Source organism: Nycticebus coucang, chromosome 10, assembly GCF_027406575.1.
Source record: "Nycticebus coucang isolate mNycCou1 chromosome 10, mNycCou1.pri, whole genome shotgun sequence".
In the NCBI taxonomy this organism is placed as follows: domain Eukaryota; kingdom Metazoa; phylum Chordata; class Mammalia; order Primates; family Lorisidae; genus Nycticebus; species Nycticebus coucang.
In genome coordinates this window covers 115,579,728-115,603,855 of record NC_069789.1, presented here as the reverse complement: position 1 = coordinate 115,603,855, position 24,128 = coordinate 115,579,728, and the positions used below count along the sequence as shown (strand labels likewise).

At 53.1% G+C, this 24,128-nt stretch overlaps 3 protein-coding genes across 4 annotated transcripts; 1 reads left to right on the top strand and 2 right to left on the bottom strand.

Annotated features, from left to right (window-relative positions):
• Positions 1 to 3,919: 3,919 nt before the first annotated feature.
• PTH2 (parathyroid hormone 2) lies at positions 3,920 to 4,835 on the bottom strand. The gene is made up of 2 exons (XM_053607464.1): positions 4,717 to 4,835; positions 3,920 to 4,094 (listed from the first exon to the last, which is right to left on the bottom strand). The coding sequence occupies exons 1-2, from the start codon at positions 4,833 to 4,835 to the stop codon at positions 3,920 to 3,922; spliced, it is 294 nt and encodes a 97-aa protein (XP_053463439.1).
• A 4,048-nt stretch (positions 4,836 to 8,883) lies between these two features.
• Positions 8,884 to 11,175, top strand: GFY (golgi associated olfactory signaling regulator). The gene is made up of 3 exons (XM_053607461.1): positions 8,884 to 10,060; positions 10,183 to 10,356; positions 10,819 to 11,175. Exons 1-3 carry the CDS (start codon positions 8,884 to 8,886, stop codon positions 11,016 to 11,018), a joined length of 1,551 nt encoding a protein of 516 aa, XP_053463436.1. The 3' UTR covers positions 11,019 to 11,175.
• A 234-nt stretch (positions 11,176 to 11,409) lies between these two features.
• On the bottom strand, positions 11,410 to 22,714 carry SLC17A7 (solute carrier family 17 member 7). 2 transcript variants are annotated; one of them, XM_053607460.1, is made up of 13 exons: positions 22,485 to 22,714; positions 18,119 to 18,371; positions 17,724 to 17,785; positions 16,032 to 16,150; positions 15,663 to 15,777; positions 15,497 to 15,584; positions 15,285 to 15,371; positions 15,051 to 15,193; positions 14,294 to 14,443; positions 14,007 to 14,139; positions 13,327 to 13,437; positions 13,030 to 13,157; positions 11,410 to 12,803 (listed from the first exon to the last, which is right to left on the bottom strand). In XM_053607460.1, exons 5-13 carry the CDS (start codon positions 15,735 to 15,737, stop codon positions 12,510 to 12,512), a joined length of 1,209 nt encoding a protein of 402 aa, XP_053463435.1. In that variant the 5' UTR covers positions 15,738 to 15,777; positions 16,032 to 16,150; positions 17,724 to 17,785; positions 18,119 to 18,371; positions 22,485 to 22,714; the 3' UTR covers positions 11,410 to 12,509. The 2 variants fall into 2 exon arrangements, with proteins under 2 accessions (XP_053463435.1, XP_053463433.1); XM_053607458.1 differs by lacking the exon at positions 17,724 to 17,785 and having other exon boundaries at positions 22,485 to 22,703.
• Between the last annotated feature and the right edge of the window lie 1,414 nt (positions 22,715 to 24,128).

Genomic DNA, 24,128 nt, shown 5'->3' with positions numbered 1-24,128 from the left:
TGTCTTGGTTTGTTTGTATTTTAATTGAGATGTAACTACATACAGATAAGTGGACAAATCTTAAATAATCAGCTGGGCGAATTTTTGAGCATATATGTATCAAACTACAATTTAGATCAGACATAGGTCAATTTCAGCTCCCCAGACACCTGGTAGAGTTTTGGGAAAGGACAGAGACCTGTTCAGAGACAGATAGCAATAGATGTAGCTCTAGGCCCTGTGGGAGACCAGAAAAGGCACCTCACTCAGCCTGGATGGCAGCTAACTCTTCCCAGGTAAGTGAAATCTGTGTTCAGATGGGTAAGGTTTGGGTTATCATGAGCAGTCACTGGGGGGAGAGTGTCAAAGGCAGGGGAAACAGTATGTGTGAAGCCCAGTGGTGGGAAAGACCAATGTGTGTGGAGATCCATGGGCAACACCGTGTTGCTGGCATTTAGATAAAAATAAAAATAAGGGCGGCTTAGTGAGGAGGGCATAGCCACAGGCTACCCTGTGGCTCAGTGAGTAGGGCACTGGCCCCATATACCAGGGGTGGCAGGTTCGAACCCGGCCCCTGCCAAACTACAACAAAAAATAGCCGGGTGTTGTTGTGGGTGCCTGTAGTCCCAGCTCCTCGGGAGGCTGAGGCAAGAGAATCGCTTAAGCCCAAGAGCTGGAGGTTGCTGTGATCTGTGACGCTACAGCACTCTACCAAGGGCGATAGAGTGAGACTCTGTCTCTAAAAAAAAGTGATAAAAGATTTGGAGCCAGGGAAGGACTTAAGGCTGCAGCATGGTGGGAAATAAGATATACAGGCAGTCAAGAGCCCATGAAGGGTTTTGAACATCACTTTCCTCCCAAGTGCTCTTGAAAGGGCTGTGAGCAGGGGAAGGCAGCACCACCTCTGGGCCTGTATAGGAGATGAATGAAGGGAATGATATGGGAGGGCTTGAAGTGGGGAGAAGTCTGGGGCTGTAGTCCAGGTGGGAGAGGAGGAGGCCTGAGGTGGTCAGGCTCATGGAAAGGAGGGAACAGCAGAGAGAGGCAGGGCATGAGGAATGGAGCTGGAGACTGACCAGAAAAGAAGTAAGATGAAGAGAGAAGGACGGTGCCTGGGACCTACTCCAGTGACCAATAGATAGTGGAGCCATTCTAAAGATAGGGAACTCATGAAAAAGAGTGGGTTTGGGGAAAGATTCTCAGCTCGTTTGGTGGCTGGACCCCTGAGCTCGAGCCCTGAACTGCCAGTCTGGAGAAGGGGGCCTGGGTGTTGTCAGCTGTGAATGATGATGGAAGCTTTGAGGGTTGTTGAATTTTCGCTAGAGTGAAGAGGGAAGGGGTCCCAGGCACTATTTTGGAGAAAGCCTCAAATACTAAGAAAGGGATCTAGAAGAAAGTAGAGTACGAGAGGAGCTCAGGCAAGTAGCCAGCTACCAGGTCCTGCACAAAATAAAGCAGAAGCCTCCTCGTAAGGTGCTTGTGAGGTTAAAAGAGCCAATACAAGTACAGCACTTAGAAGAGCGCCTGGCAGGGGCTCAGTGGGTAGGGTGCCGGCCCCATATACCGAGGGGGGCGGGTTCGAACCCGGCCCTGGCAAAACTGCAACAAAAAAGCCGGGTGTTGTGGCAAGAGCCTGTAGTCCCAGCTCCTCGGGAGGCTGAATCAAGAGAATCGCCTAAGCCCAGGAGTTGGAGGTTGCAGTGAGCTGTGACGCCACGACACTCTGCCGAGAGCAACAAAGTAACACTCTGTCTCTAAAAAAAGAAGAGCGCCTACACATGGCAGCCACTCATTAGCATTTTAATTCCACTTCTCCATTGGAGAAATGGAAAAAATTTGAAATTGCACTGATGTAGATTCCAGCAAGTCTTCTGTCCCTTACTAGCTCCGACAACTTGGGGAAATTGCTCCTGAATTTCAGTCTTATTTATTTGTAAAATTAGGCCAACCCCAGATGGGTTTGAGAAATGCAGTTATGACTTCATTATTTCAGTATTTCTGAATGACACTGAGGAAACAGTCCCGCCCCCCCAGGCTAAAGGCCAATTAGGGCTCGGTCCGCCTCCAGAAAATGCGAATTCCTGGAGACTCTACCCACCCCATACGCTCCAGCCCCGCCCCTCCTCCGGTTCTGGGAGCGTCTGGCTCCACCTTTTCTTTAGACCAATCAGAGAGCGGTCCGCAAGAGCTGTACCCACCGCGAGCGGATCAGAGCCCTCCAAGTCCTGCGGAGAATAGGTTACCGTGGTTACCATAGAGGGGCGGGGCTGAAGGGCTGGCCTGGCCTCTAGGGAAAGAGGCAGATTTTGATTGGCTGTTTCTTCCCTTCACCTGAGGCCCAAATGTCCCCCTGTCCTCTCCAAGTCCCTCCCAAAGCCTGACACCTGGTCCTCTCTCTCTATTCCCGCCCCACCCTGGCCCCCGATGGTCTCCGATGGAGAGAGCAGAAAACCTTAAGGAAATACAGGAGGCTGCTGTGAGAGGAGGAAACCCTTTTCTACTAAAAGTATTTTGCTACGTGCCAGATGCTGTGCAAAAGTCTTCTTGTGAAGTATCTGGTTTGATCTTTGTAACAGATAGGAAAAGGAGGCACAGAGAGGTTAAGAAGCCTTTCTCAGGGTCGGCGCCCGTAGCTCCGTGGGTAGGGCGCCAACCACGTACACCGAGGCTAGTGGGTTCGAATCCGGCCCAGACCAGCTAAAATAACAATGACAACTGCAACAACAAAAAAATAGCTGGGCGTTGTGGCGGGCGCCTGAGCCCCAACTTCTCGGGAAGCTGAGACAAGAGAATCATTTAAATCCAAGAGTTTGAGGTGGCTGTGAGTTGTGATGCCACAGCACTCTACCAAAGGCGACATAGTGAGACTCTGTCTCAAAGAAAAAGAAGAAGAAGAAGAAGCCTTTCTCAATATCACACAGTTAGATTTAGGGAACCCTGGGCTTGGATGCCAGGTTCATCTCACACAGGAACTTTTCCACTGAGCCCAAAGAGAAGCCAGGAAGTGACCAGAAGGAGAAACAGGGAGATTCAGATGGCATGAGAGCTGGCGAAAGAGAAAGATGGAGACCCAAAGGAAGAAAGAAAAGGAAAACATGAAGGAATCAGGCAGACAAAAAAGGAAAAAAGAATGATTATGAAGGGAAGGGTTTCAGAGACAGAAAAGAAAGAGAAGATAGAGAACCGAAGCAGAGATCCCCAGACGATCAGGGAGCCAAGTAATATAGGTACACGGACCCAGAGAGGGGTATACAGACACCTAAAGAGGAGACTCAGAGAAGGAGGCAGAGACCTCGCAGGTTACAGAGAACCAGAGAGAAGGGCACAGAGAGTGGGGAGGGACAGAGGCCTCAGAGTGAGAGGAGAGGACAGAGCTGGGGGTGGGTAGAGTACGGCAGCAGAGATCCAGAGAGAGGAAAGAAGCCATACTCCCGGAAAGAGTGAGTGAGACAGACAGAGACAGGGACGGAGACAGACCATGAATTGAGGGAAAGATTTTTTGTTTGTTTGTTTGTTTGTAGAGACAGAGTCTCATTTTGTCACCTCAGTAGAGTGCTGGGGTGTCACACAGCTCACAGCAACCTCCAACTCCTGGGCTCAAGTGATTCTCTTGCCTCAGCCTCCTAAGTAGCTGGGACTACAGGTGCCCGCCACAACTCCTGGCTATTTTTTTTTGTTACAATTTGGCCGGGGCTGGGTTTGAGCCAGCCACCCTCGGTATATGGGGCCGGCGCCCTACCCACTGAGCCAAAGGCGTCGCCCTGGATTTTTATTTTTTTTTTCTTTGAAAGAATTGGGGACTGAGAGGCGAGACTCCAGAGTGGCCGACATAGGTCCCTCTCCTGCCCTGCCCCCATCCCACATGCACAGGTCGCACAGGAAGGAGGCGCAGGCCGTAGCTCACAGTAAGGTCTTTATTAGATGGAGACCTGCGGGGCGCTCAGGGCGCGTCCAGCACAAGCAGCTTGTGCATGTACGAGTTCAGCCAGTGGCGGCGCTCGAGGGCTGCCAACAGCCGCGCGCGTTCCCTGAAGGCCGCGTCGTCAGCCAGCGCCAGGCTCCGCCGCGACAGCGGAGTGGCGGGATCCGCCCAGGCCGGGCCGGAGTGGGGAAGGCTGGTGGGTGACAAAGAATCGAGGTTACCTCTAGTCCAGGCCCCCGCCCACGCTGCCAGTCCTCCCCGCTGTCTAACTGGAAGCCTTGTTATAGCGCCGTCGGTGCAGTGGCTCAGTCTCTCTCCTCTCTTTCTCTGCGTGGGCGTGGGTCTCTTTCTCTGCCTCTCAAGTGAGGTTCGAAGCTCCCTGAGCATGGAGATCGAATCTGAAGCACCCGTCCGTCCCCAGCGAGCCGTGCTCGGCCTGGCACACACCAGGATCTACACCTGATCAAAGAATGAGTCTTTCTGCGCTGACTCCTTTCAAGTCTCTCCACGTCTTTCTCAGAATCTATCTGAGCATATCTCTTTCTCTTGTTGAGTCTCTGTCCACTACCATCACCAACAACGCCCCCCTTCTTCCTTCACCCCGTCGCTGTCGCCCTCTCTTTGGGTTTCTTTTTTTTTTTTATTAAATCATAGCTGTGTACATTGATATGATCATGGGGCATCATTCACTAGCTTCACAGACCTCTCTTTGGTTTTCTGTCCCCCCTTTCTTGGTCTCTGTTCCTTTTTCTCTTTGGTTCTCTTCCCATCTCTCAGAGTCCGCGCCGCTCTCTGGCAGTTTCGCCCGCACCTACCTGAAGACCCTGGCGGGGGGCAGGGCGACTCCTGAGGCAGTGCGGGTGCCCCAGGGCACAAGCAGTAGCAGCAGCAGCAGCCGCACTCGGGGGCTCCTGGACACCTGGCGGGTCTCCATCACCTGTGGAAAGAGAAAAAGGAAAGGGATCATTGGGGCCCCAGTCCCTGCACAGAACCCCAGGCTCCACCATCCACCACAACCACCACCACCCCACTGCCTCCCACAGGGTCCCCTACCATACAGTGGGCTGGGGCAGTGATGCTGGCATCCCCCTTATATGGCCTTCACAGCTCCCGCTGCAGGCAGTGACGCAGGCTGGGGGACCGGGTGGGGGCGCAGGGTCAGCCCCCACCCCAGGCTCATTAAGAGCTGCTGGCGGTAATGAGGAGCCGGGGGTGGGGGCCCTGCTGCTGCATTGGCCACCACCAACTAATTGGGACCAGAAACTGGGACCTGAGAAGAGGGAGGGGAAGAGACAGACAGACAGAGAGGTGGACACAGGGGGTGTGTCTGTGTCAGAGGGATAAAAATAGTCGGACCAGGGGACCATTAGAGCAGAAGACAGAGACATGGAGAGACAGGAAGAGAGACAGGAAAGCAACAGACAGGAGGGGCTGGGAGGAGAAACAGAAATACAAAGAGAAGAAATAACAGCAGAGGGAAGGACAGAGACAGTGACCAAGGAGGAGAGAGAGCAAGAAAGGGAGCAACAGGGGAAGAAAAGAAGCAAGAAAAGAGAGGGAAAGAGACTAACAGAGCCAGGTCTAGATGGCAGGATGAGGGGAAAACACTCTCAGAAAGACAGGAGATGGAAAGACTAGTGGCCTAGACAGACAAGCCCGGAGATAAACCGAGGAGGGAGAGCATCAAAGAGAGAGAGATGGCGAGGAGAGAAAAGGCATGAAGACAGGCAAAATCAAAATCTCAGAAAGGGAGTGAAGAGAAAGGCTGGTGTGATGGCTCACGCCTATAATCCCAGCACTCTGGGAGGCCAAGACTGGAGGACCCCTTGAGGTCAGGAGTTCAAGACCAGCCTAAGCAAGAGTGAGACCCCTGTCGCTACTAAAAATAGAAAAAATTTAGTTGTGCATTGTGGCAGGCACCTGTAGTCCCAGCTACTCAGGAGCCTGAGGCAGGAAGATCTCTTGAATCTAGGAGTCTGGGCTCGGCACCCATAGCTCAGTGGTTAAGGGTGTCGGCCACATGCACCGAGGTGGTGGGTTCCAACCCAGCCCAGGCCTGCTAAACAACAATAACAACTACAACAAAAAATAGCCAGGCGTTATGCCGAGTGCCTGTAGTCCCAGTTACTTGGGAGGCTGAGGCAAGAGAATTGCTTAAGCCCAAGATGCCACAGCAGTCTACCGAAGGCGACATGAGACTCGGTTTCAAAAAAAAAAAAAAAAAGATCCAGGAGTTTGAGGTTGCTGTGAACTAGACTGAGGCCACTGCACAGTAACTAGAGTGAGAGACTAAGACCCTGTCTCAAAAAGGAGAGAAGGGGAAAAGTGCCAGGGCCAGGCGAAAAAGTGACCCACACCTGTAATCCTAGCACTCTGGGAGGCCTAGAGGGGTGGATTGCTTGAGCTCTTGACTTTGAAACCAGCCTGAGCAAAAGCGAGACCCTCATCTCTAAAACATAGCCAGGCATTGTAGTGAGCACCTGTAATCCCAGCTACAGGTACTTGGGAGGCTGAGACAAAAGGATGCTTGAACCCAAGAGTTTGAGGCTTCAGTGAGGTATGATGCCATGGTACTCTACCCAGGTAAACAAAGTAAGAGTCTCTCTCTCAAAAAAAAAAATTAATTAATTAATTAAATTAAAAACAATTTTTTTTTTTTTTTTACAGTTTTTGGCCAGGGCCAGGTTTGAACCCACCACCTCTGGTATGTGGGACTGGAGCCCAACTCCTTTGAGCCACTGCCCTAAAAACAATTTTTGAGACAGAGTCTCACTTTGTTGCCCTCGTTAAAGTGCTGTGGCATCATAGCTTGCAGCAACCTCAAACTTCTGGGTTTGAAAGTGATTCTCTTGCCTCAGCCTTCTGAGTAACTGGGACTACAGGTGCCCACCACAACACCTGGATATTTTTAGAAATGAGGTCTCTTGCTCAGGCTGGTATTGAACCCGTGAGCTCAGGCAATCCACCCGCCTCGGCCTCCCAGAGTGCTAGGATTACAGGCATGAACCACCGCACCTGGCCAAAAACAAAAATTTTTTAAAAAGAGGAGAGAAGCAGATACACTGAGCTACCCTTGGGAGGAGTTTGGGGGTATTGTGAAGAGAAAGCTCAATCCCCCCCACAATGGCTGTTAGAAGGGGGCCCTCCATACTCATCGGGAGTTGGACAAAGGTTGGAAGTCCTAAAGGGCAGCAGCAACCTGGGACAAGGGAAACTGGGCTCCTAGTTTCCCAGAGGAAAGGGACTGAAGCTGGGCTTGTAGGTCTAAGCGTGGATGGGACAGGGACCCAGACTTCTGGGTTCCAGGGAAGGAGAGGACTGGGGACCTGGATTCCTGGATCTGAAGGGAGAGACCTAGGAAACTCAACTTCAGGGTTTTGAAATAGCAAAGTATATTAGGGAACTAAACTCTTGGGTTTAGGGGTAGGAGGGAACAGAGGGCCAAAAGCCCTGGTTTCAAAGGGAAGACAGTTTGATTGGGCCACATCACACCATCAGATCATCCAGTCCCTAACTGCCTTCCTCATCCCAGAGACAATGTCCTTTACTTCTGTTCCTTTAAGAGCCTAAGCCTGTTGCTAGGCTCCCAGGATCCCTTAGGATCAGGTGCATCACCTGGGTGCCCCTGAGATCCTACCTCCCACTGCCCTGCCCAGAACCACTCTGCAGCATTCGAAGGTCTCTGTATCCAGCTCTGCTCACCTGCTGTTATCTTGGACACCATTGAGCAGGTAAGAGACCCCAGGAGCCCAAGTGAGCCTGTCCCATCCAGGTGTGTGCCACCTAGATGATCAACTAACCACAGACCCAAGTTTGTCTGCCCAGACTAGTTTCTAAGATGCTGGAATGTTTTGTTTTGTTTTGTTTTTTAAGACAGAGTCCCACTTTCTTGTCCTCAGTAGAGTGTTGTAGCATCATAGCTCACAGCAACCTCAAAATTCATGGGTTCAAGAGATTTTCTTGCCTCAGTCTCCCAAGTAGCTGGGCCTACAGGCACCCACCACAATGCCCAGTTATTTTTATAGACAGGGGTCTTGCTCTTGCTCAGGCTAGTCTTGAACTCCTGAGCTCAAGCAATCCACCCACTCTGCCTCCCAGAGTGCTAGGATTACAGCCATGAGCCACTATGTCCCACCAGATGCTTTTATCTTTGCTCCATCCTAGATAAACAGAGAGGTCTGAGAGTCTGGCCCCATAGCACTCTCCTTCATCCCACCTTATGCTGAGGAGTCCAGACCCCTATTTCTGGAGGACTCAGGATTCAGGCCTCCCAATTTCCTTCTAACTCAGAACCCAAGAGCTCAAGGGCCCTATTTCCTTTCTCTCTTATAATCCAGACAAGACTTGCTCCCTCAAAATTCTAGGCATCTGAACTTCCAAGCTTCTCCCCTCCAAAGAACCATGAATTTAGACTCTGCTTCAGCACCCTCATCATGCGAGGCCCCCAGCAACTTTGTCGCCCAGAGCCCAAGAGTCTCCCTCCTCTCTCAGATCCTAGAGTCCAGCCCGAGCCATTCCTTCTCAATCTCCTCTAGTGTAAACAACTGTTGAGTCAAGGTGTCCCAAGGGCCTTCGGAAAGGAAAGCGATCTTATGTCTCCTCTTATGTCTCCTCGGAGGTCTGACACCCTCCAAAGTCAAAGTGGAAAGGGTCTGGGAGCCTGTAAAGGTGTCATTCTTTCCTAATTTTCCTAGGACCCCTGGGTGTAAGAGATAAAAAATTAACTATGACTCCCAAGAAGCCCCATATCAATCTGCCTTAGCTACCGCAGCTATAGTCCCACAGGCTCCCGGGAGTTGCAATTAGGTTTTCCTTCCTTCCCTGGCGCCAAAATGGGCCCCAAGGTAGTCCACCCGCCGGCTAGTGGGCGTGGCCTCAGGTGAAGTGGGCGAGGCCTCAGGGTGGGCGGTGTCTTCGGAGATCCTTCAGCCTTAACCCCTTCCTTCTCGCTCTTCCCGCAGCTATAGTCATATCCCAGAGCTATGAAATCGTTCAGCCTGATCCTTCTCATCTTCCTCCTCGCTGGGCTGGGTTCCAAGGCTGCCCCGTCGGCCTCTTCGCCTTTAGGCTCCGACTTTCCAGAGATGAAACATCCTTCTAAGACCTCCTCTCCTGGTTCTGAAAATTCCACTAGAGATCAGCCTAACCCAAAATTCCCTGGGACTCTTTATCCTGAGCCGCCTCAGACACCTCACATAGTTTTCCCGGAGGCCTCCATCCCCCTTAACTTCACTCAGACCCCCATCCCTGACGTCCTAGAAATTTCACTCTCAGTGTCTCCTAAGACCCCCAAGGCTGACCCACTCCCAACCTCAATATCAGAATCACTGGACACCCTCAAAATTAACTCCTCTCAAATAACACACAGAGAGCCTACTAAGACCCCCAAACGTGATGGGACTAAACTTCTACACCCAGCATCCTCTGAGACCCCCAAAACTGACCCCTCCAAAACTTCATACCCAGAATTTCCTGAGGCTCGAAACACTTACCCTATGCAAACCACACACCAAGAACCCCCAGAGATTCCAAGACTTAATGCCACTGAAATCTCACATGCAGGAATCCCTGAGACCCCAAATCCTGACCCCACCAAGACCTTTTACCCTAAATCTCCAGAAACACATAATCCTGACACCACTCAGAGCCCTGACTCTGAATTTCCCCAGACCCTGTATCCTGACACTACTGAAACCCCCCACCCGGAATCCCGTGTGACCCACGACCTCAGCCCCACTGAAATTTCTCAGACCGAATTCTCCACAACCTACTTCCAAGATGCAACAGATATCCCCATTACCTCTGACCCTGAAATCGCCACTAGTCTTTATCCAGAAACACCTGCACCCTTACAGGATGAAGGTACTGCCTTAATTGAGCTGCCCCTAAGACCCAAGCCAGAAACCCTTGCAGTCACCCACCCTGACTCCCCTAAATTGCCCACCTCAGATTCCCCAGAGGCCATTGAGCTCAACGCCCCCCAGAACGCTGGCCCTAAGGGGCCCGATTCCCCTCCTCCCTCAGCCCGGATTGCAGGCCCCCTTGCTCTTCTAGGGCCCCCAAATCAGCTGGCCCCTGCCACTCTGCGGGCACCCCAGCAGCGCAGTGGAAGTGAGAGAGTCAACACTATCATCGTGGTGGAACGAGTGAAGGAGACCGGTGAGGGGCGGGGAGCTGGACTCCAGGACCTAAGGGAGGTGGTGGGGCTGGGGCTGGGGCTGGGTTCATGGGTCTGGGGGAGGGGAAGGCTGGGAGCTCAGATCGCTAGTCTCCTCCTGCAGGCGTGACTCTGGTGGGGCGCCCACGCGGCGCAGCGGGCGGGGCCCTTTGCCTGTTCTTCGCGGGGATTGGGCTGCTGCTTGGCATCTTCCTGCTGCTGTGGTGTCTCTACCGTCGGGCAGCTCAACACCGACCTTTCGCACACCACCGACTCCCGAACGACGGAGATGAGCCCGGTGAGTGCCCTGCCCCTTGAGCGCCAGCACTTTCCCCTAACTTGGTCTCACCCGGCATTATAGAGAGCCCTGCCTTTTCAAAAGGTGCAGATTGCCTGTCCAAGGTCAATGAACGTCTTGACCCCTTTATGGCCATGTCATGCCCCCTAATTGCCTAATTGGAATTTCTCACAGACACATACACACATACATACAGATCTAGTTCTTTCCCTAACCCATTTGGGAAGGCATCAAGCCCAGAGCCACCTGTCTCTACAACCCCCCCACCCCCACCCCCCCATTCCGGTGAAGAGAGCCTGTATGCCCGGCCCCTTCACTGTAGATCCTGCCCCTTCTGCGTAGATGCCACTCCTCCCCATTTATTCAGTGGCCCTCACACTTGCTTTGAAAACCCGGTTTAAATGTGTAGTTAGGCAGGCCTTCTATCAGCTTGCAGATGATCTCACCTCTTTGCTCCCACAGTTATGCATTTAGATACTCCAAAGGACCCCTACGACCTCTACTTTTATGCTCCGGACGCCTGGATCCCTTCGCACATCACCACCAAGCAACCACTGCCCACACCCCCGCTGCCACCCAAGCTGCCCCCTCCGCCCCGCGGAAGTCGCCCCCAGCGCCTGGAGGCATTGTCTCCTGCCACGCTCCCCAACAATTTCGTGTGAGCCATAGCTGAGTCCTGCCAGACCTGCAAATCCCCCCCAAAGAGGGAGGACCCCGAGACCCCTGGGTCCTGTCCTCTGGCATGCTTTGCTACATAGTGTTCCTCTGGGATAGAGAGTCCAACACAGAGATGCTTTCTGCTGTGGTCGGAGAACACGGTCTGAGGTGGAATAAATCACGTGTTCCCAAGACTATACATCTCTCTGGCCTGAGTCCTTGAGCAGAAAGGGGCCGGAGTCTCAAACCGCTGGAAATGAAGGAGAAGGGGGTTAGGGAATGATTCTTTTGGCTCCAAAAGAGGAAGAAGCTTGGAGCTGGGACTCCCCAGTGTGAGGTACAGGGGGCTAGGGGCCAGGGCTCCTGTGACCCTCCCACAGCCAATGACAGCTGAGTCTGTACACCAAAGCATTTTATTGGGAGGGGGGCAGGGCAGGATTTACAGTCACAGAGACACAAAGACATAACCCTGCCCCGGGAAAAACACCCCTCTCCCCACCCCATTCTCTTTCCTGGGATTCTGTGACTTCTCTTATGTATGTTTCCCAAATTCTAGGCTGAAAGAGGGGTGCTTGAGAGGGGAAAGACCCCAAATCTTGAGTCATTTAGCCCCTGAGGGACACAACAAATGGCCACTGAGAAACTGAGGGTAGTCTGAAACTACCCAGGAGAATAAAGTGCAAGGAACTGGCAAAAGAGGGGCATCTTGAAACCACCATGGGGAAGTTCAATGGTGATGGCTTCAAACTATTGAGTTACTGGACTTGAGCAGCCACGATTTAGACCTGAAGACCATGTAAGAAAAAGTGCACAGGAGTTAAGAGAGGCATATTGTTAAAACTGCCATTTAGGGTTTTTCCATAGACGTTATGCTAAACTGGAGAGAAGGTTCTAGACAATTTGGTGCTTCCAGAATCTGCTGGTAGGGGGCAGCATGAAGTGGAAGGAGAGATGGGGGGAACTTGAAACCGCCATTTTTCCTCAGAAACGCTGGTGAGAATCGACCCCTAAAATGATGGGGATGGGTGATTTGTTAAACCAACCTGGGAAATGCAGAATAGCGTTGAGATTTAAAACTTCTAAGAGAGGACCTTGAATTTTTCTGAAAGGAGGGGGGAGCTGGGATTAGCCTGAGAGCCCTGGGGTTAAAGGGAAGGAAAGAGAGATGCCTCAAAACCACAAGAGAGAGTAAGAGTTTCCACTGTCCATTAAAATAAAGCCCTGAAGGGAGATATTTGAAACCGCTGAGGCAAAATAGGTAGAGAAGGGAAACTTTAGGGGAATTTGGGTATCCTTGAAACTGCCAATCTGCAGCTCCACTACCCCTGAGAGGCAGTTGGGAAGGAAAGAGGATTTAACAGCACTGGGAACAAGGGAGAGTGCTTCTTAGGCCCTAGACAGGTCAGAGAGCAGAGGGGTCCCCTGACACTGTCACTCAGGCCCAAGATGTGTGAAGTAGAGGTCCTGGAAACTGCCATTCAGTGGGAGGCACATGGTCAGTAGTCTCGGACAGGGGGTGGGGGTCTTGGGGGTTGAACTGTGCTGTGTGTGGCCCCATAGGAGGGAGGGGGTGCAGGGGGTGCCCCTGGTGGTTCAACGTCATCCTCCATTTCACTGTCATCACTGCCAGCCAGCTGGTCATGGCCAACAAAGCCACACTTCTCTTCACTCATCTCCTCAGGCTCTGCCCACGGCTGCTTCTCTCCAGAAGCAAAGACCCCATAGAAGATGACACCACCATAGTGCACCAGGGAGGCGATTAAGAACACATACTGCCACTCCTCCCGAGTCTGTGGAGGAAAACGGGGATGAGGTCAAAGGGAGGACAGAGAAAACAGCTGGCTGGAGAGAACATGTAGGGGGAAGAAGGCCCAGAGGAAGGGAGGTAGAGATACAAGAGGGGCTGAAAGAGACCAGAAAGGGCAAGGGTAGTGTCCCAGTGAGGTGACACAACATGGTCAGGAAGGTACCATACATACATTTGCAGGACAAGTGAGTCAGAGCTGGTACACCCACCTTGTGCTTAGTCATGGCACCCACGATGATGGGACACACCATGCCCGACAATGTCCCCACACCATTGGAGATGCCCATGAGGATGCTGGCATAGCGAGGGGCAATATCCAGGTGGTTCACATTGAACCCTGTTAGAAAGACAAGTCAGAAGTGTCACACCTGCATCTCACACCAGTGATTCCCACTGGAATGTTCCCGACCGCCCCCTTTTTGCAGCTGGGAGGCCCCATTTCTGAGCCAGGAAGTTCCCTACAAAGCTGACAAGAGTCCCCCAAGCTGAAGATCCATGATTCTCACCAGAAATTGCAAAGCCACTGAAGCCTACAGCTAGGACCAGGAAGGAAATGGCCACACCTTTGGAATGAGAATAGCCGACCACCAGCAGTAGAGTGGCTTCCATCCCGAAGCCTGTAAGAAGGTGGTGTTTCCTAAGTGTTGACGTGGACTGGGCACAAACTGCCCCATACCGCCTTTCCAGTCTAGTTCACTCCCCAGTCCACCTTTCCTCGCCCCAATCTGGCCACCTCCAAGCCAGGGCCCCATCCCATCTAAACAATGTCTCCCAGGCCCAGACCCTGACCATGCCCACTGGCTGCACTGAGCCTAATGGGCCTCACTCCCTGACAAGGCCACATCCCGAGTACATGGCACGCTTCCACACATCTTCACCTTCCCTCACTGTCCCCACTCTTTAGGCAAGGCTCCATCCGGGTCACCCAACTCATAGGCCCTCTTCTTCACCTAGTTCACATCCTACCACACCCAGCCTCTTGCAGGCCCAGCCCTCCAACTTGGTCTCGCCTCTGCTCCACCTGGATAGTCATACCCATTACACGACATGGCCCTTTAGACTTCAGCGCGAGAATCTCTTCCATCCAGGCTCTCTCTCCCAGCATCTTCCTGTTGGTCTCGCCCCTTAACATCATCTATGACCACGTCCCACACCAGCTCTGCCCACCAGGTCCTGCCCCACTTACCACCACAGTTCATCAACTTGCGCACATTGGTGGTGGACATGATGCGGCGGCTCCGCAGGAAGTCAGCAATCTGGCCCCCAATGGGCACGATGATGGTCATCACCAGGTGGGGCAGTGCTGACACTAGGCCCACCTGCAGAAGCAGGAGCACAGAGGATGGGGGGGTCAGGGCCACTGGCTCCACGCCTCTGCTCGGTGCACCACCAGCTCCTTCCAGTCTCTGGATCCAGGCCTTCCTCCCTCCACTCCCTCATCCGTGCTTCCTGCCCTCTCCTCTTGGGCCCTACCTTGCTGATCTCGAAACCAAACACTTCTTCGAAGTAGGCAGGTTGGGAGATAAGCAGCAAGTAGAACGTCCAACTACGGCAGAAGTTGGCCACGATGATGGCGTAGACTGGCATGGACGTGAAGAAGCGCCGCCAAGGTGTGCTAAACTTCTGTGAAGGGCGAGGGAAGGGGCTGCTAAGATGCAGGCAAAAACTGGGGGTTTCTCCATGTCCCTTTAGGGAGCCCACTATAGTCACGCAGAGAACAAGGGATTCCAACTCTTGGGACTCAAGGGCCACCAGACCTTGTTCCCGTGGGGATCTAGGGATCTCAGCCTCATGGTGACATTTTCGGGATGAAGGAGTCCTTACGTTACAGTAGCTCCTCAGGTTCGCGAGTGTCAGGGCCCTATGATCACCCTTAGGGACCATAAGTGTGGGCCTAGGAGTCTCTTTCTTTTCAATTATAGTGCCCAAATCTAGCCTCATCTACCCCAAGGTCTAAGCAAAACCTCCACATTCTAATCCTGCCTTCCCTAGTTTTAACCACGCCCCATCAGTCGTTCTAATCCCTCTCACCTCGCGACCTAGCTCCACCCTCCACACCTGCAAATACCGTCCATAGAGAGTTGTAACCTGACTCCTAGGTTCTAGTCTCTCTCTCTGCATTTCAGGCCTGTCTCCTCTGGAACCCGCCGACCAGCCACCATCTACACGTTGCGCAGGTTTCAGCCTGGATATCCCTCCCGGCCCCACTCCCGCAGACTTGGGCCCGGACCGTAAGGGGGTTCATGAGTTTGGCGCTCTCGCCGATGGCTTCCTCGATGTACTTGCGCTCCTCCTCCGAGATGCTGGGGTGCAGCGCAGGGGATTCATAAGAGACGAGCAGCCAGAACAGGTACCAGAATATCCCGAAACTGCCTGAAGGAATTCAGGAGGGGGAAGGGAGCAGGATGACAACTGGACCTACTTCACCCCAGCGCCACCCGGAACCAAGTATTGGGTCCCTCACCATAGACATAGAAAACAGAGCTCCATCCCGAATACTGCACCAGGACCCCGGCGAGGGGCATCGCAACCACCGCCCCTGCATAGGAACCTAAGGGGGAGAATGCGAAATAGAAAACAGGCCCATTGTTCCTCAGATCCAGGAGTGTGGAGCCCCAGCCCCTTTTTCCGGGCTCTCAGACGCAGGGGTTTGGATCCCTAGCCCCTTCCTCTCACCACAAAAGGCTGTTGTCGCCAGGCGGCTACGTTCTAAGGGTGGGGCCCATTTGCTCCAGATCCCGTGGCAGGCGGGGTATGTGACCCCCTAGGGAGGAGAAAACCAAGGTCAACAAGATGAGGCTTGGTCAGAGCAGGGTTGGGTTCACGTGGGGCGGGGCTTTACCTCTACCAACCCCTGCAGAATTCTCACGAAGATGACACAGCCATAGTGTACGCGGGCAGCCGAGGGGATAAGCATGTTAAGAGTGGAGGTAGCCACAATAGCAAAGCCGAAAACCCTAATGGGAAGATGGGAACCACCAGCTATCCCGCTATGCCTACAATTCTTTTCTTCCCGCCCACAGGAAGCTATGTAGGGCCTGTGTTTCGGCCCCACCATCTAACAGTCACAAGCCCCACCTTTCTCTAAGACCCGGCTCCAATTCAGACTCCTCCCATTTCCCCAGAGTTCGCCCCCAAATTCAAGACCACACCCTCTAACTCCTCCCATACAACCGTAGTTTCCGCCCACCTTGAGACCCCACCTCTGTACCTGTTGGCTGCGAATTTTTGACAGATAAATCCTCCAGGAATCTGAGTGACAATGTAGCCCCAGAAAAAGGAGCCGTGTATGAGGCCGACAGTCTCTGGATCCCAGCCGAACTGGGCTTTCTGCGGGCCAAAAGGCACATCAAACCAGCCGCCCTGGCCCAGACTCTGCCCCTCCGCCAATCAGCACCCATAGACTTAGCCCCTCAGCCAATCAGCAGCAATGAAGCCCTCCCTCCGCCGAACACCTGCTAATCAAAGCTCACGCCATTTCTCTGTGAATCAGAGTCGACGACTCTGCCCTTCCACTTTGCCAGGGCCCCATCTTAACAACGCGGCTCGTTGCAGCCTAAGCCTCACTTTGCCTGCTTCCTTGCCTCAGTTCGTGTCTAGAAGCCTGTGTATGAAGATGGCTCTCTTTCTGAACTGTTTGCGGAGTAACCTGACTGGGAACTAGGCAAGGAAAAGCAGCAGCCAAAGAGCTGGGCCAGATAGAAAGGGAGGGGCTTCAGGTAGGGCACAGCCCAAATCGGAATTTTTCCCCCCCCCGATGCAGGGGTACTGCGTGCACTAAAATTAAAATAGAGGGCTGGGCGCAGTGGCTCGCGCATGTACTCTGGGAGGTCGAGGTGGGAGGATAGCTTGAGGCTAGGAGTTTAAAACTAGCTTGAGGTTTGGCGCCTGTGGCTCAAGCAGCTAAGGCGCCAGCCACATACACCTGAGCTAGCCGGTTCGAATCCAGCCCCGGCCCGCCAAACAACAATGAGGGCTGCAACCAAAAAATAGCCGGGTATTGTGGTGGGCGCCTGTGGTCCCAGCTACTTGGGAAGCGGAGGCAGGAGAATCGCTTGAGCCCAGGAGTTGGGAGGTTGCTGTGAGCTGTGATGCCATGGTACTCCACCCAGGTGACGGCTTGAGGCTCTGTCTCAAAAAATAAAAAAATAAATAAAAGACTAGCCTGAGTTTGGGAGGCCGAGGTGGGCGGATCGCCTGAGCTCACAGATTCGAGACCAGCCTGAGCTAGAGCCGAGACCCCATCTCTAAAAATAGCTGGGCGTTGTGGCCAGCGCCTGTAGTCCCAGCTACTTGGGAAGCTGATGCAAAAGAATCACTTGAGCCCAAGAGTTAGAGGTTGCTGTGAGTTATGATACCAGGGTACTCTACCTGGGGCGACAAAATGAAACTCTGTCTCAAAAAAGAAGAAGAAGAAGACTAGCCTGGCAATAGCGAGACCACTTTTCTACAAAAAAAGAAAAAAATTATCTGGGGGGGGGTGGCGCCCACCTGTAGCCCCAGCTACTTGGGAGACTAAGGCAGATTGCTTGAGCCCAAGAGTTTCATATTATAGTGAGCTACGATGATGTCACTGCACTCTAGCATGGGCAACCATAGCTCTGTGAGTAGGGCGCTGGCCACATACACCGAGGCTGGTGGGTTCGAGCCCAGCCCAGGCCTGCTAAACAACCAAACTGCAATCAAAAAAATAGCCGGGCGTTGTGGCAGGCGCCAGTAGTCCCAGCTACTCAGGAGGCTGAGGCAAGAGAATCGCTTAAGCCCAGGAGTTTGAGGTTGCTGTGAGCTGTGACGTCACAGCACTCTACCCAGGGCAACATAGTGAGACTCTGTCTAAAGAAAATAATAATAATAGAGGGGAATCTGAGATGGAGCAGGGATTTAGGTAAAGGCTAGAGCAGACCTGGTGGAATGTAGGTAGGAGCAAGGCTTCAGACAAACCAGGATCAAAATTAAGGGAGGAACCTGGGAGTAAGTAATTATTGGGAGTAAGTAAATATGACGCAGTGACACGGTGTGTGAACAAAATCGCTAATGGGTCCAAAATGGAGAAAGGACAACACTTAAAGGACCTATCTATTACTGGAGTCTATGTTTTGCAATCGAGATAGGGCGGGACTTAGAAAGGGTCAGCCCCGACTCTTGCTCCCTGCTAAGGGGCAACGCCAATGGGTAAGACTACCCAAAATCATGCTTTGGAAGGGGCGAGGCCTGTGCGTCTCATAGGCGAGTGACGTCATGAGGGTATGGGCAGGGCTAACAGGGCGTGGCTGCTCCAGGGCCCTGGCCCTGAGCTACCTGCACCACCACGTGGCCGCCGCGGTGGGTAGTGCTGTTGTTGACCATGGAAACGATGGCCACGCCCAAGTTGCAGCGGATGCCAAAACTGATGCAGAAGCCCAGTCCGCTCATGATGGCGATAATGTAGCGGCGAGGAAGGCCAAAGCAGGTGCAGTCCACAACCGGCGGGTCCCGAGTCTGCGTCGTCACTGGGCGCCCGTCGGCACTCAGCTCCAGCGTCTCCGCACCTTCCTGCCTCTTCTCTAGAAGGCTGTGGGGCAACAAGAGCCAAACACTCAGAAGTCCAGGCCCCCAGGTCCCTCCTCCCCCTGACACAAAACCTCCTTTTCAAGACTCAGAATTCTAAGCCAGCACCCACCCCCAAAGGAGTCCAGACCCCTGGCTGCTTTCATCCCCAGGAGCCAGAAACCCAGACCCCTGTCTCCGTCTCCCTCAGATCAAGAATTCAGACCCCCAGCCACCTTTTCCTTCAGACTTAGGTGCCAAGGTCTCAGTCCCCTTTCTCCCAGCCTGATCTTCTCTCTCAGTTCAGGAGTTTTAGACCTCAAATTACCCTTTGTGATCTAAGACTCTGCCTTCAACCGCTACCCCAAAATCCGAAGACTCTCTAGCTCCCTCTCCCAGATATGAGTCTATTTGAGGAAGTAAAAGGTGCTAAGGAGATGCTTCAGGAAAGGTGTCAAGAGAACAGATGCTTCTCAGCCACGTCTGCTATATATACCGAGCTCCCCTCCTCCCCTGCCCTCCTGGTATGCCCTTCCCTACTTCCAAGCCCCAGGTGTGGGGCTGACATCCAGCCCCATCAAAAGCCCATTCCTAGGAACACGGGGGTGGAGAGAGACACATCCTAGACCCTGAGAATCCAGCAGCCCAGCCTGGGCTTCCCTGGGGAACCTTGAGTTCAGGCTATCAGCCTAAAGGATAGGGAGGAGGCGTGGTAAGTGGTGTCCTGGCAGGGGACAGATGGCACTGGTAGGGGGGGTTGGCTCATTCCCCAGCATGGCTCATACCCCCGCCCATTTTGGATCCAGAGCTGAGTCTACGATGATGGATAAGGTAATTGGAGGGCCACCTCAAACCAGAGATAGGCTGCGGGGAGACAGAGGTGCCACCAAGACAGATGGGGAAAGACCCAAAAGGAGGGTAGCAAAGACGGGAAGAATTACACAAAGGCCCAGAGAGGGAGGGTCAGAGACACAGTCAAGAAAGAGATACAGAAAGAGGGAGAAAGAGACCCAGAGAAGAGGACACAGAGACCGGGAGAGAAGGGGACAGGAACCCAGAGAGAGGGGCACAGAGACCAAGGGGGGGCAGAGGGGACAGAGACATAGGGAGGGAGTGACAGAAACCCAGAGCAGGAAACAGAGAGAGGAAAACAGAGACCCCGAATTTGAGAGAAAGATGGAGAGACTGGAAGACAAGAGAGACACAAGTCAGGGATATAATTTGTGAGGTGCAGCTCATCTCTGAGGCGGGTAAGCAGCCAGGGGATCAGGCTGGATCCCAGGAAGGGGCTAGAACAGATGGAGACAAGGGAGACTGGGACGGGGGAGGAAAGAACAGCCAGACGGTATGGGGGGAGGGAAGTGGAAGAGAGGAGAGAACACAGCAACCCCTCCCTATCCTAGAACTTAAGGAGGTGGGGAGAAGCAGTTAAGAAATGGGGGAGGGGAGAAAAGAAGGGGGTGGACAGAACCCTGGGGGGGAGGAATGAGACCCTAAGGCAGGGGTGGGAACAGAAGGCCAGAGAGAGGAGGAATTGAAGCCACTAGAATGAGGAATGCAGGATGACAGAGACTTTCCTTCAATCAGAACATGTCAGCCAATGAGATGAGACTTTGACCCAGGGTGATATCAGATGATATTCGACCCTGAAACTCAAGATGTGATTGCAGCCCCTGAAATTTGATATTCGTTGTTAATATTATGAGATGTCAGATCGCTAACTGAGGCTTTCTAAACAGAGGATCTCAGTATTCCACGTCTATAAAATGGGAGCAAGAGCAGAAATGTGAGATACTAAAGAGAAAATTTCAAAGTGATAGTAATCATTGTAGGACAAATGGACCTTTGCTTTGCAGAGGACAAGAATAGAAAGAGGAGAGTCTGGATGGAAATCCTGCTCACCTCCCTGGATGCCCCAAACTCAGGCCTGGGGCCTGATTTGGTGAGGAAAACCAGAACTTAGGAGACAGTTAACTAAAATCATGAAGGTGTCTCAGTCTCCCTCTTTGGGTCACTTCTCTCAGAATCGCTGTCCACTCCCCCAGGTCTCTGTCCCCTCATATCCCTTTGACTTTCAAATCTTCCTAATGTACAATCAAAGAAATTGAGGCTCAGGAGGCAGGCGCATTCTAGTATCACACACAAGGATGGTGATAGGGCCCAACCCCTTCCTGGCCCTAAGCATCACCCTGCCCAATGACCTGGCTTTTAGAAAGGAGGCACTTTGTCTCCTCATCTCTCCTGCATTCCCCTTCTCCCATGTCCTTGTCCCATTTTGTCCTGGGTTCCTGGTCCAAGGGAGTTCCCACCCACTCTAGCATCACTCACCTCCAGGAAAATCTGCAGCCTCTTTTCAAGGCTTGGGAGAGAGACTGGTCTGGGTTCAAATGATAGATCTTGTGCTCATTTATTGATTCATGCCCCTACCCAGCTCCAGAACTGAGCCTCAGTTTCCCCAGCTTTGTCTAAAGGATTACATGAGATCACATGTTGTGTCCAATATAAGGCATTCCCTCCCACGCCAACCATCACAGTGAACCCCATATTTGGGATGTGAATACTGTCCTCTTCACACACTCCCTACTACTGGCCAGAGCTCTAAGCTCTAGGGTCTCTAGGAGCCCAGATGCAGCTCAGAGAGGTGAGAATGAGGCAGAGATGGACTGAAAGAAACCCAGACAGATGAAATACTGAGGGATGGGGCCTGAGGAGTACATCCTTTCTGCTGCCGCCCCCCCAACCCGCTCCATCAGCACTGTCTCTCCCTCACTCTCCTGACTTCACACTGATGTATTTTGAGAAACTCGTGAAAGGAGGCGAGAAAAAGGGTGGGGAGGGGCTGGAAAATTGGAAAAATAAGTGGTGAGGTTATCTTAGCTCCCACTCCACCACCAATCTCCCTTACTGCGCCATCCTCCTGCCCCCTCTTCTGTCCAGCCTTATTCTTCGTGTCTCTCGTGTTACCAGAGGGTGGGGTAATTTTGGAGCTAGGAGGTGATCTGCAGCAAGAAGGACTAATGTCAGACTTAGAAAAGAACCTGGATGGCCTAGTGAAATGAGCTGAGGATCGATTAAAGATATGGTGAGGGCTGTGGGCCAAGAGAGCAGGGTCTGAGGTCATGGGGGCAGGCACAAGGTGCTGAGGCCACCTCCTCCCCACACTATGGCCAGATATTTTTAGGCTTTTCTGTAGCTGAGTAATTTCTCTGATTTGGAGCCAGAGCTGGGATTGGGGATGAGGAACTGGTGGGAGTTATCCAGACTACCCTGAAGGACACCTAGAACACTGGGGTCCTCAACCTGGCTGGGAGGAAGTCCCTCTCAGCTCTAGCCCATATCCTTTGAGAAGCCTGTCTTACCCCCAGAGTCTAAAATTTAAGCCTGTAACTGCTTTCTCCCCCAGGGACCCAGGATACCCTGGCTTCCTCCTCCCAGCTTAACCCCCTCAAGGACAAGGATCGATGGGCCCCAATCCGCTTTAGCTGCAGATTAAACTCTCTGAGAGACAGAAACTGCAAAAGACATAGAGAGATGGAGAGACCAGGATGAGAAAATAAAAACCCAGAGGGACACAGACGTAAATCAGGGGGGACAAGAGATCCAGGGAAGAGGAGAGACCCAGAAAAAGGACCAGATTTAGTGACTGAAGGAGATCTAGTGAGAACAATGGCCAGACAATCTGAGAGGCAAACAGAAACAGAGATCTAGGGAGGAGGAGAGACCCAAGAGAGAGTAGAGCAGAGATCCAGAACAAGAGGGGGAACAGAGACCCAGAGATAAATGGGACTAGAGACTCAGAGAAAAGGGTACAGAGATCCAGAGAAAGGGAGCAGAGAGACCCAGAAATATAGGTGGGTGGGGGAAGGGATAAAAGGCCCAGAGAGAGAGGGACATCCCAGTCCCAGAGAAAAGAGTAAAGCCTGCGGTGGGGCGGGGTGCAGAAAAATGATCCAGATAATGGACAAGACTGGACCAGGGAGAAGGCACCGTCGGAGCTTAAGGGAGAAAACTGGACAGATGGGCGGACCCCCCATGCCAGAGTGTGGCCTGTCCATCTGTCCATCTGCGCCTAGGTAGTAATGAGAGCCCTCCTTGGATCCTTAGACTCTTCCCCTCCCAGGACCCCCACCAGGCTCACCGGTGCAGCTTCCCGAGAGCACGACCGGCTAGCTTCCGAAACTCCTCCTGGCGGAACTCCATGGTGACTGCCCCTGCCTGTGGTCCTCCCGCCGATCCCCCCCGCCCGCGGGCCCGGGCGGCCGCGTCCGGTTACCGGGGTCTGCCCCGGCCCGGCCGGCCCCGCAGCTCCGCTCGGGGGGAAGGAGGCTGTGAGAGCCGGCTGCTGGGGGGCTGTCACTGGACTCAGCCTCGGAGGTGGGGCGGGGCAGGACGCGCAGAGGCCCCTCCCCTCCCCAGTAGACTCCTCCCCTTGCGTGCTAGTCCCGCCCCCTTTGCAGCCCTCTCATCCTCCTCTGTCCCTGCCCGTCCACCCTAAGACTTTGGGTTCTGAACTCACTTCTTGGAGTTGCATCGCCCTCCAATTCTGTCCCTTCCCTATTTACTCCTGTTCTATCCCCCCAGCACCTTCTACCCAGATTTACTTTCCTCTCCTGAGTTCTCACTCCCATCTGAGATTTGTCTCCCCACTTCATTTCCCCCTCATTTCGTCCTCGCATTTTCTTCCCTTACAATTCCATCTTCCTCTAGGTTTCCTTCTGCATTTCTTCCCCCCAATCCTATCTGTCCTAATTTTTGTGTCCCCCAGTTTTCACCGCCCCCCGACCTTTGGAGACACACCCCCACCTCCCCAACCCGCATCAGCACCAGTTCCAACGTTCTCATTCAGAGAGTTTTTTATTTTCTCATTCAGGGAGTCCTTTCCCCCTCAATTCCAACTCCGACTTCTACTCCCCTGGGGTTCACCTCTACTCCCTCCCCTCACCCTTGAGATCCCATCCACTTTTGAACTCCCAACTTTCCCCTTTTGAATTACAAACCCCACCAGTTCTGTTTTCCCTCTGAGCTCTTCCCTCCTCCCCGCTCCTTCTCTCCCTGAGTTTCATTCCCTCCCCCCCACTTTTTCCTTCCTTCTGAATTCCATTCCTTGCCGTTATAGCCCCCCAGTTCCGACCCCGCAGACTCCTCCCCACTCTTTTCCCTCCCCATTCCTCTGGGATCTGTCCGTGCTCGTGCGTGGAGTCCTCCCCTAGCTCCCTGGAATCTATTCTGCTCTTCTGTCTGAATTCTGAATTCAGTCCCCAAACCCTAAGATATAGATCCGCCTTTTGAATTCTGTCTGCTTCCCGGAGATCTGTCCCTGCCCTGGATTCTGCCCCTTGCCAGAAGATCTTATCCCTACTCTTCTAGTACTCTTGGCATCCACGGAGTTGTGTCGCCTCCCATTAGGATCGTTCCCCGCCCTCTGAGTCTGTCTCCACCCCTCTCCAGTTCCGCCTCTCTAGAAATCTCAGACGCTTTCCTGTCCCCAATCAGCAGCCCGGTCCTACCCCGCCCTTTTCTCCAGACCAGCCCTGCTCCCCAGCGCTGAATCCACCTGCATATCTAGGCCCCGGGAGGGCGCCCCTTTACCCACCGCCTCTCGCGTCGGCCGCAAATGCATTTGGTATTAAATTTTCATGATGCGGCGGGCGAGGGTGTGGGAGGAGCAGACGGCACCGCGGGCGGGCGCCAAGGACTGGAGCCCCGGAAGCCACCGACCGCTGCAGCCTCTCGCCTCCAGCTTTGACTGGTTTGGTCTCTGGGTCGCACGATTTTGTTTATG